This window comes from Gallus gallus, chromosome 3 (genome assembly GCF_016699485.2).
Source record: "Gallus gallus isolate bGalGal1 chromosome 3, bGalGal1.mat.broiler.GRCg7b, whole genome shotgun sequence".
Lineage (NCBI taxonomy): Eukaryota > Metazoa > Chordata > Aves > Galliformes > Phasianidae > Gallus > Gallus gallus.
This window is the reverse complement of record NC_052534.1, coordinates 16,184,067-16,198,309: the sequence shown is the minus strand read 5'-3', so window position 1 is coordinate 16,198,309 and position 14,243 is coordinate 16,184,067. Positions and strand designations below refer to the sequence as shown.

Here is a 14,243-nt window from a genome sequence, read left to right as displayed (position 1 = left end):
TGCTACATCCTAATAAACAATGCTTTCTATATGGCATTATGAGAGAAAGAAGCTTGGCTTAGGAAGCTAAATGTTGTCTTAACTATAAAAGAAAACAGAAATTGTATTTGCTGATGGTTCTGAGAATCATTCCGGTTGCAGTAGCATGGACACCCATTGGTGTGCATGTAACTGATGTATAACTTAAAATTACAGTTAAGAAATGCAAGCATAAAAGTAAATGTTTGTAATACTGTTAGAAAGCTTTATATCGTGCACAGGCAAGCTTAAATGCCAGTTAATAAATGCAAATACAAAGAAAAATACGTGACAAAGAAATGTGAACTAGAGCAGGAGCTGTACTGGAAAGGGGATAGAGACATAACATACCATTTGGTTGGGTACTCTGAAAAGCTTAGCTTGTCTGGGGGTGCTCCTTCAGTAAGGCAGCTCTTTCTAGTGAGCTTTTGTTTCAGTGAGAAAACCATCCGTTGCCTATATTTACCATCTGATATGCAATGAAATATTCTTAGGTACGATTTCTTGAATGTGTTTAAAGAAGGAAAAAAAAAAAGGGGGGATTGCATATTCATAGCATTAACAGAGATCTTAATACAGTAACGAGTATGTGGGGCAATGAATAATTGATTTAATAACTTCTAAATAAAGTAAAGCTACCTGCTGTCTGAACATCTTAGAGCACCAGACTTTGCAGGAAAAAATGGTAATTACTGTTTTCTCTTGAAGGGTTCTTCAGGTGCTTCTTTCAGCTTTGAAATGTGTGCGTGGGTAAAGAAGAGAGAAGTTGAGAACAAAAGTATCTGTGGAGCTCCGCTCCTTCAGCGATTCTCTGAGTACCTGCAGTTCAAAGTTTTAACCTTTATTAATAATTTGATCACTGCCACCAGACCCTGGGTGGTTAATTCAGGGTTATGTAACTACACGCATTGCGTTTACCCACAGTTGCCACAGCTCTTATTCAAAGAAGTACATTGCTACTGAAAGAGCTTTCATGGTGCGAATGACTTGGGCGTAAATTAAGATATAAAAAATAGTGCAGCAGGTTGTTCTGAAGTCTGACGGCGTCCCACGTTCTGCTTTATGGTTCACACAGAATGATCACAGCCTCAAATGAAGGAGGAAAATACGTAGTTGTTTCAGGAGAGCTGAACCCAGGAGTTAGATAGGGGAGACTCAATTTGTACTTACCTGGGAAATGTTATTTCCTTAAGTCTGTAGTTTAAAAAGATAGGGAAGGGAGGAATGTGTGTAGCACACACTTAGCAGAGCCGAAAGCTCCTTTGTACTGCAGATGAGAATCTCTCTCAAGTTCCAGAAGGTGCTGCATTTCTTACTACACAGAAGTGAAAATTCAACAAGACTTGTTAGATCCAACAAACATGTTGACGTAGTAGCTGAATTGGGATACAAGAACTTGACTTTGCTGCTACCTGTACTAAATCTGTGTGTTACTAAGTACAGTGCATTTCACGTGGTCTTTATTATGTCTAGTCTTCCTTTGTGTATCTCTGTCATCATTGGCTAATATTGTTTCATTAATTTGTTTTCTCTTGGCTTAGAATAAATAAGGTGCATTTCAGCCCTGCTTCAGGCTTCACACAGAAAGATGGAGCTGATCCCTGTCCAAATGGTTCAGTTGCACAGAATAGTCTCACTGTAGCTCTACTATACTCACTTAGAAACGTTCATAGTGGCAATTCTGTGTGCCTGTGTACGAGGGCTGAAACCTGTTGATGACAATCAGCCTTGGGGTGACAAGAAGGAGCGTGCCCACCTGTACAGAAATAGAATCTTTTAAAAACATGTATGAAGAGCACTGAGAATTGCAAGGGAGTGCTGGTTTATTTCCAGTATTGGGCTGAGCTGGTATTTTCTTGCACTGGGGGACACAGCTCTGCACACATTAGGAAAATAACCGGTTTTGATTGAGTTTATTGATGGCCCTTGTTTGTTGCTGCTTTTTTGCTTTACTTCTTCAGGAAACAAGACTTGTCTCAGATGTCATAAGCAAGCAGGAAGCATGTCAAAAATACTTCGGGTGTTGTGCATGTTGAAATATCTTCTTCTGTTTGGAACAAATAGGGTGGAAGACCTTCTTTAATTTAAGCAAATCTTTTAGAATACACTTCATTTTATACTAGAAAAATCTTGCCTGTGTGAACATGTTAACAAAGTCTGCAAATTATTGTAAGTAGGCTTCAGCACTTGAACTTTGCAGTCTGTTTGGAAAGAAAAGTGTAATTGCTTAGAATGCTCTGGTTTGTACGTTTAAATGGCTGCTTCTGGACCCAGTGTAGTGTCTGCCCAATAACTTTAGCTAACAATATCAGCGTTCCTTGTTCTGTACTGAATTTTAAATGTTGTTTTGTTGTTGTTAGGATGCAGGGGGAAGTCATCACAAGGTCTCTGTTTCTCCTGTCGTCCATGTCCGAGGGCTGTGTGAATCAGTTGTGGAGGCAGATCTTGTGGAAGCTCTGGAAAAGTTTGGAACCATATGGTACGTCAAACGTTGTGAAGTCACATCCCTTGACAAGTTGGAAGCATTATCTAAAAGTCACTCGGATCTCTTCAAATATATTCTGATAGCCACTTCAAGTCTTGAATTTAGTTACTAGCAAAGCAAACAACTTTCTAGCTGTGTGAAGATTCTCTTTTTGTACACGTAAGAAGTCTGGTTAAGCAGTTACCTTTTCTGCATACCCTAATACCTGCTGTCAGACTGCAGTTGCTAGCCTTAGCCTGAAGTGTGAACTGTACCAAAACTGATCTGCGGAACAGAATGAGCCTTTTTCCGCTGGTTTTGTATGGGAGGAGTGCTTATGACATGAGATTTTTATTCAGAGATAGCCTCTTCTTTGTCAAAGCAGCTGCAAGCAGAATAGTAGAGGTGAATTAGTAGAGCCAGTTTATCCTGAGTGCTTCATTTTAGAAGCCTGCATTTCTTTTCAGTTTTATGCTAGTATTGAAGTTAAATAAGTTTTGGAGATAGTACAGTGATATTTTTCATTCTCTCAGTATTCATCTAACTGAAGAGCACTTGCATTATTGTCTTAAAATAAATAAAACGAGGTGCCAAAAGCTTGTTGAGGAATACAAGTGAATACATTTTAGCCTGAGAAGTTACCTTTTCCAAAAAGAAATTGGCTGAAAAAAAAGTTTGGCTAACTGGAAGGCTTCTGTTTATTTCTTCCAAGGTAGTTTTGTGTCAGGAAAGTAATAATCTTTTACATTTCTTGGTTTAGTGTAGCAAGTTCGAATGTTTTCTCTAAATTGCATTTACTTTAATCCTTTACCTCATAAATAATTTAATGAGGTTTTTTTAAAGCTTGAAATTGTAGCCCCAGTAAATAATTACCTAATTATTGTGTTGGTTGAATGTTCTTATGTATTATACATTTTCAAGAAATTTTCAAGACATTTTCAGCTCCTCATTACTTATTTTTCTAATAAATGCATTTCTTTGCTTCGCGTGAGCGCTTTAGATGTGTCTGTCCAGGTTTGGGAAGTGTAAGTGTGAAGACCCAGCTTCCTTGCATGTCCGTGTTTGGACTTGTGTAGAAAAGCAGAACATGTCACATATAGCTGTTACTGAATTTCAGAGTAAGCATATGGGAGAATTGACTGTATTATTTCTCTCCCCAGTTATGTCATGATGATGCCGTTTAAACGTCAGGCTCTGGTAGAGTTTGAAAAAGTAGAAAGTGCCAAGAAATGTGTGACATTTGCAGCAGATGAACCTGTGTACATTGCGGGACAGCAAGCTTTTTTCAACTATTCGACAAGTAAAAGGATTACTCGGCCGGGGAACACTGATGACCCATCCGGTGGAAATAAAGTTCTCCTGTTGTCAATCCAGAATCCTCTCTACCCAATTACAGTGGTATGTTTCTCTTTATTTAATAATACCATACTGGGGAATGACAGTGTCTGTTACATTATTTCCATTGTGTGATATGGGGGGTGCTCCAAAAGTAGTGCCTCTTATTTTATGATGTTGACTGATGGTGTCAGAGGCAGATGTTGGTGGTATGGCAGTAGAGGCTGAACCTTCTTGCCAATATCCCATTACATTTTGTTGCTGTGGAACAAATGACAGCAGAGTTGCAGTCTGATAAAATGGCGTCTGGCATGGAAGTGTGTATGGAGCAAAGGTGTAGAATTCCACCGTGCTGAGAAATTTCACCCATTGGCATTAATCAACACTTGCTAAATATCTATGGAAACCAAACGGTGGATGTAAGCACAGTGAGGTAGTGGGTGGTATGTTTCAGTAGTGGTGACAGTGATGGTGGATCACTTCTGCTGATGCACATTTTTGAGTGCGGCATGCAGGCTCTTGTTCATCACTGCAAAAATGCACAGCTAATGGTGACTGTGTTGAAAAATAGTGTTTTGTAGCAGAGAACTTGCTCTGTCAAGTAGTGTTACCCTGTTCTTCTTATCTGTTATTGTTTCTGTGGCAGTAAATAGGAGGGATTACTTTTGGAGCAACCTACGTACTTGTTTAAATTCTACACCGTTAATCTTGAGTCAAGAATTGGTCATCTACCAAATCTTTATATCATCTTCATGCAAGTATTGTTCAGGTTCTGGAAAAAATGTTTATTGTTTTTTTTTTTTTCCTATTGTTTTTAAGAGTATTCAGTCCTGTTGTGCAGATATTTTGCAATGCATTTAACAACTTCGCTGGTCAAGATTTAGTAATGTTTAAGTTGCTACATACTTGGGAAATATTTCCAAATCTGTTGCCATAACATCAGGAATGTTGTTATCTTTTAGGCCCTGGGGGGGGGTATGTTTAAATAACAAGTTATTTTTCCAGTAAGAAAGGGTTATTTTATTGCAACCATTCATTCTTAAGTATTTTCTTTGCAGAAAGTTGAAACCTTGATCTGTTGATGATCAACCCCAGTTTGGTGGAATCTTCCTCACTTTTATTTGGACTGATGCTTTTTATTTTCAGTATCTCTGATCATACTATTTATATACAGTTCATTTTTTTCCTTTAACAATACTGATATTTTTTCCCCAGTAATTAAGAACACAGAATATGTTTTTCGTTGAATGCCTGCTTATATTCTTCATAAAGACTTACCGCCTAAGTTAAATTACACAGGAATATTTTGGGGGAGAGGGGGAAGCGTGTCTCCTTAAAGCAGACTTGTTAAACTATGACATATACGTAAGTTATTTAATCATGGAGAGACATGTAGATATTGGATAGTAGAGATCAGTCCAAGCACCTGGCTTGTGTGGAACCATGTAACTTCAGTATTAATTTCTGTTTTATGCGCCATATATTATGTTAGCAAATTGAGTGAAGCTTAACAGTTCTGGAATTACTTAATCACAAACAATTGGTTCCGTATCACGCTTTCTGCTTTGTTGTGTTGTGAATGTAGATAGGTTTTTGCCTACTGATTCATTAGTGGATGATGAATGTGCATTCTTCTCACTGTTTTCTTTACAGAAAAGCATGGCAACGTATGACTTTTTAATCAGGTTTAAAAATAGACCTGCCTTGATCTGTGTGAACAAATTAATTGACTGAGCTGGATTGTTCTTTGCATGTAAATGTAATACAGATTTTTGGAAGCTGTTTCATTAAAGCATTTTAAACTTGGATTGTAAAAGCAACTGAGATCAACGCAGATCCTTGAATAAGCTGCAGAAGCAGAAGCATCGTTCTTGGCTAGGAGTATTTGATAACAATTCTGAACATGAAACCTCTAGCATAGCAGCATCTTGGAAAACAAAACCAAAACCCACCTTCTTTTCCTTTCTGCTGCCCCCTGACTGTCTATTGTATACTGATGAGTACTAGAAGACAACATATTTCCAAAATTACTTAAAAAGCACCTGAGCTCATCACAGATAGTACAGGCTAATTGAGTCTGTAGCAACTGGGAAGAGCAATTGTGTAGAGTCCTAGGATGGTTTGGGTTGGAAGAGACCTTAAAGATCATCTGGATCCAACTCTAGGAGAGTGGTTTGCTGTGGCAGTTGGAATGTTTTAAACAACTATCAATTTAATTTGATATTAAGTTGCTATACCTCTTTTAGGTATTCTAACGTGCAGGTAATGTTAGTGTTAAATCATCTGGTTAATTTGGTAACCTGAAGTAGGTGAATTAACTTTAAAAAACAAAAATGAATTTAAAGCTGTGTGTGTGCCTGTTGGCTAACTGCACTGATGATGTTTTGAGTAGAGCTTAAATATTGAAAGAACTTTTTTTTAGTTAACTGAGGAAATTATTTGAATGATGAATTGTGAAAGAAGGTCATATGCCCTAAAACTGATGTCATCTGGAGCTGGGAAGTCATCGTCACACTTTTCTTTCAGTCCAGAAGAGTTGAAGGATAACAAGTAGTGCTATCGAGTGTACCTACAAAATATGCCTGTGGTGTAGTCTCTTAATTTTTTTTTATGTGTTAAGGCTGTTTTAATCTCTTCTAAAAATGTGTGTCCACCTTTTGAAAAACTTTGGGTTGACAATCTCCTCTGCTTGCTTCATTTAGCTGTGTAAAACACTGGAGTGCCTGATGCAAAGCCCCTGAGCACGCCAAATTCTTTTTTTAGTGGTATTATACCCATGTATTGAGGCTTACGGTGCTTTGTATACGCCAGGAGTTGCACCACTGCAGCTGTACCAGAAATAAGGCATCCTCTTTTCTGGTTTCTTTCTGCATTTGTGTGCTTTATAAAATCCAGCTTAGCTTCATGCTTTGCCTCTTAATTTCTATACTGTTCTACTGAAGATAATAAATACTATACCTAACCCCAGGGGTGTACACTGAATTCTTGGAATGGACGTTTTGGAATTATTTGGTTTGGATATACAGAAAGGAAGGGGAGAAACAGATTGTGAGTGTTTCACCGATGTGTCTGTGCCTCTGTGTGCTAGGGTTAACTACCAACTGGCTGTCTAGTAAACCTTAGGTGCTCTCAACTGTTTGAACGTGATCTAACAGATATATTGTTTCAAGAAATCATGATTCCTGTTTGTTCAGCTTCTCAGGACCTGTTTTTTGGATTTCTGAGTGGGGAGGTACAGTCAGTCTATCAAAGAAATGCGTTTTTCTTGGCCAAATTCATGCTCTCCTCTTGTTTCTGGCACCATTATGTCTGAATTCTGTGTAATGGGTAGTTGTTTGAGGTACTGTGCATCAGACCAAGCCAGTATTATGATACCTTGAGAATAAGGCAAGATTCTGCCCTTGGTATTTTGGTTCCCCTGCTGCGGTGAGAATGGTCTTGAATTTTATTGGTTCCTTGCAATATAGTGAAATGCTGGTGAAAACATTGCTCTGACGATGAGCTTCTCTGAGTCCACAGTTTCCTCTTTAACTTCTCTATGCTTTAAGTAGGGAAACACGGCAACTACTTACACTGTCTTTGACTCAGGTGCACATAATTGAATTTCTCATTTTTATAAGCTACCTAAGCTTGCGTTGTGGACTTCTCAGGGTTCTTTTTCTGAAGATAACTATGAATGATTACAAAGCACCAACAAAACCGAAACCTCAGTTATAAGGGTTTATGAAATGAATTGTGCTGTAACGACAGCATTGTCATGACTGTTAGCTTTGGTGGAACTACTGCAGTGCCTGATTAAAGGGGAGCACTGTCTTGAAGCATGTATGCTGTTACTGACTTTTAACACTCTTTACAGATTCTTATTTGGATGAGTACTTCTTGTATAAGTTTTCTCCTGTTGTTAAGATTTGGCTGCCTATGCTACACTGTCCCATAAAATGCTAAATGTAGAAGTAAAATTGTACAGATGAAATTGTAATTTAAAAGTTAACAAGCATTTAAAAGCTAATGGAAGAAACTGTAAACCTAAAATGTTTGAATTTTTGCTGTTATTAAAGCAGTTTTTTCTTCTTTCTTAGGATGTCTTGTATACTGTGTGCAACCCTGTTGGAAAAGTTCAGCGCATTGTTATATTCAAGAGGAATGGAATACAAGCTATGGTTGAATATCCTTTTTAGACTGTTTTTTTTTTTTTCTGTAGGTTCTCAACTGCAGGTAGGATTTCCTATGAGAATGTCAGAAAAATACCACTTAATTTTGAGATCAAAAATCTCTTAGAAATTACACTGTTTTGGATATACATTTTAGATGTTTATAAGGGAAGATATCACTTACATATGTAATCTTTATAGGAAAGTGATGCTGTCAACAATGATCTTGATAACTGTGTTTATAAGTGACCATGAGGCTAATAGTTATTGTCATGAAATATGCCTCAAATTTGGCAATACATTGGGCAAAAAAATGTTGTGATTTCTAGCTGTATGGACACTCAAGAAGTTGGTAAGGGATTGCAGAGGTGCAGTTTAACTTCTTCAAACTCTTCTAAAATAGTTCTAATATGTACTGTTTGACTTACTGTTCTGACTTTAATAAAATGTGAGACCAGCTGAGGCCTTATGGAGGAAATTTCCTGCTCTGTTATCCTTCTGTTTATTGTATTTGTAGCATTAAGTTGTACATTGTATGAGTATTGTTAATGTGTTACTGTTGTTTGCGGAGTCCAAAGTCTGATATCATTAAGCCTTAGTTCATAAAACTCAAATAGATCTATTCCTGGAGACTGATTTCCTTCCATTTATGAAGATGGTATTCGAAGAAAATTGTACTGAAATCAAGTACTCTTTTGTGCTTTTGCATCCTATCCATGTGTCAGGCTTTGAGTGGATCATTTCTGTAACATGTGAATGACTTAACTAGTGGCTGTGCTGCCGATTTGCCAGGCAAGAAGAGTTGCCCCAAAGTCCATTAAAGCAAGCTAATTGCTGTTTATCTGACTTAAACTGTGCATCTTAACGGAGAGTAGTTTGACTTCCTGTGGTAGCATAGTAAGTTGTGGCAAGCAGCATTGTTTAAATTAGATGGTTTATATAGTTGGGGATTATTACGTGTCTTATGAAAGATTAGGGTAATTGTGGGGAGGACCCTGCACATGCTCTGAAACTGCCATGTTTCTGTCCTTTGAATTAAATTATACAATGTGGCTTTTATTTAAAGAACAAAACAAAAACCCACCACATAACCAGCAATTAAAAGAAAACTTGTAAATGTAAGCAAAGTATTGCAGCAATAGAAGTAAACAGTTGCTGGGGGAAGCTTCAGGACAAGATTTGTCTGAAAGTTTCCAAAACTTACTCAAATTTCAGTGCTATGTAGGTTGCTCCAAAAGTAATTCCTTCTATTTATTTCCATGGAAATGACAACAGATATAGTGCTACTGTGCTCTCTATTTGATAGAGCAAATTCTCAGCTATGGAATGCTGTTTTTAGTCAGTCATCACTATTAGCTATGTGTTTTTGCCAGCGAAGAACGAGAGCCCGCATGCCGTGCTTGTGAAAATCTGCACCAGCAGAGGTGACCCACTGTCATCTGTTGCCACTGCTGAAAAGTACCACCTACTGCCTTTCTGTGCTCACATCCACTGTTTGGTCTTTGTAAACGTTCAGCAAGCATTGATGAATGTCATTGGGTGCAAGTTTCTCCATATGGAGGAATTCAGTTGCACCTCTTTGCTCCATACGCACTTCCTCATCAGATGCCGTTCTGTCAGACTGCTGCTCTGCAGCCATCTGTTGCACTGCAACAACATGTAATGGAGTATGGGTGGAAAGGTTCAGTGTCTACTGCTACACCACCACCATCAACCTCTGATGTTGTGGGCAAACATAATAAAACAAGAGGCGTTACTTTTGGAGCAGTTCCCATAGTTGCATTACACATCACTCCTGGAGATGTGCTCCCACAGTTCTAGCCAGCTTCTGACATGTTACTAGAGGTGTGAGAAGCTTAACTTTTCTTGCTCTAACCTTTGGCAGTCTCAAGTCAGTTAAAAATTTCTGCTGTGAACTTATATCACAGTGGAAGAAGTTGGGTTGCATGGTTATGGTAAAACATGATATTGTTTTAAATATAATAAATATATACTTCGAAGATTTCACGTAACTCTATCAAGTGATGGCACAAAATATCTGGTCTGTTACAGGGTTTGTGCTGTTCGATAGTATGTTACTGACTATATATGAGATCATGCATTGCCATGAGCCAAGGCTCGTATGTGGTTTTTTTCTGCTAGTAACAGAACCAATCTTAGGGTATGTAGAGGATATGAAATAACCTGTTCGTTGCAGCTTCTGCCTTGAGCAATGGATTTAAAGTAATCTCCTAACTGTATTTTTGATGCAAGTTGGCTGTTGGTTCATTCAAAGCATCTCTTTTGGTTCTGTGGTTTTCTTCAGCTAAAAGGATGTGCTCTTTCTTAGTTCTTTTCACTGAAGAGTAACTGCTGAGTTAATGAGACTCCCTACCCGCATTTGTCTAGCTCATGCTAGCTATTAGAAGGGATGCATTGTCTTAAGTCACGCCTTCTCACCCACTAACTCCCATCTCTTTCCCAATGATGCATCTTGACCTTTCCAGTTTGATTTTGATCCAAATATTCTGTAGGCTTGTTGACAGCTTCTATGTCCTCTGCTTACATTTACTAAATCCACCAGAATATTCACATCAAAATGAACGTGTAGTGAATAATTTGTTTGAGTGTTCATATTACATGCTGTTTGCACATCAGAAGTAGGTGTTTAACATTGGTAAACCCGTGTGTAGTTGTTAGTAACTTTATATTGAAGTCTGTTCAGAGTTCTTTTAGGATTCACACATAGTGAACTACTTGCAGTTTGAAAAAATAAAGATGTTTCAGAAGAAAGGGACATGGATGAGATGCCTTGGGAAAAATCCTTAACGTGTGCATGTTTGAATCAGTTTTTTGTGCCCAGAAGGCGAAGGCAGCACTCAATGGAGCAGATATCTATGCAGGATGCTGTACACTAAAAATTGAATACGCAAGGGTAATGCTTGGACCTTCTCTCTTACTTTTGCTGGCAAAACATGTGTGCACCATACTTAACATTTTTCACTTTTGTTTGTACAGCCAACTCGACTTAATGTCATTAGAAACGACAACGATAGTTGGGACTACACTAAGCCGTATCTGGGCCGACGAGGTAGGTTTTCCTATGTTATCACTGTAGATGTATGACTGTACTAATGACAATCCTTTATACGTGGTCAGGCTGTATCTCAATAGTCATTGCAAAGCAAGCCAGAGCTGCTGAAGGCTGTGTTCACAAGCCAACCTGTAACCCAGGAAATTAACCCTGAGCCCTAGTGCCCCCTACTGCCGTGTGCTTGAGCCACTTAGTTCAACAAGGAGCCCACACCTGCAAGCACCTTCGCAGTTCTCAAGGACTTGCATTTCTCCAAGCAGCTCTCTCTCTTTGGAGGAGAGGAAACCTGATACAGACTATTCCTTACAAACTACAAACTTGCACACTGCTTCTCCTTCGAAAGGACTCTTTTCCCCTATGTTGGACGAGGCATTAAGAAGGATAGAGGACTTCAGCAGGCTGACTCTACACTTCTTCATGCACCACATCGGCATCAGCAAAACCAAAACAAAACACCAAACCCTCTGAAAAACCTCAGACTTGCAATTCACCTTGTCTGCATACTGCATGCACCACTACCACAAGTTTTTAAAAGGAGGACACTTTCAGTACTTCAGATTTGTATGGGATGAATAACACGATAGACTGTACCCATTCTGTTCAAGTTTGTATGTATGCTGGTCATATTTCCCTTAAAACTGAAAAATTGATACCCTCCAAAATTAAGAACCTTTTTTGTTGATATCATTGACGTTGTAATCTTTTTATTACTTGCTGTATGTGAGAGTTGCATTCAGTCTCAATAATGTAAATATTGTCTAGTAGCAGAGAAAGTTCATCCTGATCTATAGACAGTTGGAATTGAGTAGTGCAATATCAGATAGGTCCCCTCAGTTATATTTAAGTATTAAAACAGGGAGATTCGTAGTTGATATAGGCATACTGTCTCTTCAGTATTCAGCTGTAACAGTCTCCAAAGCTTGACTCATGTCAGTGGGGAATTATGACTATTTTTGTAAAGACAAACTACTGTAAGCCTGACTCCTGTAAAGTGTTTATTTAAAACGATAATAATGTGTAATAATTGAGTGCAGTATTCAGTAACTTATGTACAATAATGCGTGCAATGTAAAGTTAGAAAAGTGAAGAGATGTCCAAGTCAGAGTACTTTTCAAAGGCTATATGAGAGCCAGGGCTTTGGCCATCTCAAGTGACATGCACTTTCAAAGTAATTCTGCAAGACACTGGGTTTGTAAATCTGTTGTACAACTAAAAACATAGGGCTTGAATTTTCAGAATGAAGTTCTTGTAAAAAGTTAACAAGGGAGCTACAGTATTGGTTGCAGCTTATAGTTTGACTATTTTTATGAGGATTTAATTTTTTTTCTCAAATTCTTAAGTTCAAAAAAGCAACTTAGAGTCAAAAAACTTGAGGGCAAGAAAAAAAAAAGGATTGAATATGAAAAATCTGATGGATTAATTTGACCCTCTTATCTTCCAATCATTCCAGTGATTGGAGAGTAACTTGTAACATACTGCCTCTAATTAGATTATTTAATTGGTCTGCAGATATGTATGAACTGTTTCCCAAGCAAAAAACAGTGGAAAATGAAAGCATTGAGATAGATACAACTTGCTCTTTCTGAAGAACTCTCACTCTACTCTTCTGTTTTTTCTTTTTTGTTACTCTGAATGCCTACTCTACATCGCTCTACTGCACTTAAAAGGAAAACGATTGGATTTGTACTATGTAGTATGAGTTTTTACCGTAGTCCACATCCACTTGTCTAGAAAATGAGAATATGAATTTTTGAATGAATACTTTGAAAGGAAAGTAGACAGCTTAGGCAGATTATGTCCATGAAGTAATCCAGGACTTGTTTTGAGAGAGTTCTGGTATGTGTGCTTCTCCGTGCTCCTACAACAGTGTTTGGCTTTTGAACTTAAGCTGACTGAAACCGTAGGGATCTGACTCCAGCAAACAAGATTTTAGCCCAGGGGAATTTCATTTTGAGGACAGATGTGCTAATAATAAGCCTTTCAGAACTTAATTCCTCCCACTGATCTTAGGACACAGAAATGTATTTTGCTAATTATTTTTTTTTTTTGAAGAACTATTTTATCTTTGGTAACAAATCACTTACTTCCCCTGAGCATTTCTTCACCTAGGTAAGCTTCTTAACAAGTGCCTGAGGCTATGAGCCCATACTGCATTAAACTGAGCTTTCAAAAAAAAACCAACCAAAACAAACAGCCCCCCAGAAAACCAACGCCTACCTGGCTTTTAGCATTCTACTGGCTTCTAGCCAGGTAGTTCAAACTAGTTTGGAACACTTCTTCTGGCAGTAATACCAGGTTACTCAGCAACTCAAGGAGCTGATTTTAAAAAACAAAACCAAACACCTCTAGATTATAAAGAATCTTTTCGTTCAGAATTAATTTTAGCCCAGATAAGTTCTCATTTTCATTGCCTGTTTGCACAGAATATTTCTTCTGGCACAATTAAGTTAGTTGAAGGAAGGAACAAGTGTTGAGGACAGGAGAGGGTAAGGGACTGTTCCACCACCAGGAGGAAATATTTGTCAAACTATGCTATCCTGGAATTACTTGAAAGCTACCATTTTTCTCTGTATTACTGTGCACTCTTTCAATTGATTTAACTCCTCAGACTTTAATAATAAAATTTATTTTTCTGAAAGATGATACCTGCGTACAGGTTAAATGCTCAAAATACTCTATATGATTGCCTAATTACTTCCTGGAGCGACGAGATTCAGTGCTGTTACCTGAAAAAGGAAAGGAAAAAGAAAACTTGGCAAAAATAATCATCTTTCTATATGGTTGAAGGCAGTAAGGACTTTTCTGTCTCCAGTCTTTATTTCCAAAGTAAATGCCTGACTTGAAACCTATTCTCAAATTGCTGAGCAGAAAGGCACCTGTTTTCATTTCCCACTGTTGTGCTGTCTATCATGAATAGTTCTCTTCTGTCAAGGGAAATACCCCTAGCTGCAATGGGCTGAATTGCCATTTTCAACAGTCACATTTTAAGTTTCCTTGGATCTGTGCTAACTGAAAAATATCTTGCCCCATCTTTTCAATGTAGCAGCATGAGAACGGATTTTATTTTTTTTTTCTAAAAGTGAGACATCAATTTTTACTTACCACAATGAAATCTGGAAGTTTAGATTTTTCTTTGCCACAGAACGTGCATCTGATGAGAAAATAGTTTTGACTGTAATGCACTGCTTTCTTCCAGTAATGT

General features: G+C 38.0%; 1 protein-coding gene across 4 annotated transcripts in view; it reads left to right on the top strand.

Annotated features, from left to right (window-relative positions):
• Positions 1-14,243, top strand: part of HNRNPLL (heterogeneous nuclear ribonucleoprotein L like) — a 29,448-nt gene that overhangs the window by 5,577 nt on the left and 9,628 nt on the right. For all 4 annotated transcript variants that reach the window (XM_015283458.4, NM_001305651.3, XM_040696918.2 and 1 more), the window contains exons 2-6: positions 2,379-2,497; positions 3,643-3,880; positions 7,897-7,982; positions 10,786-10,882; positions 10,966-11,038. In XM_015283458.4, coding sequence (XP_015138944.1) covers positions 2,379-2,497; positions 3,643-3,880; positions 7,897-7,982; positions 10,786-10,882; positions 10,966-11,038 — 613 coding nt within the window. The remainder of the gene's footprint in view (positions 1-2,378; positions 2,498-3,642; positions 3,881-7,896; positions 7,983-10,785; positions 10,883-10,965; positions 11,039-14,243) is intronic.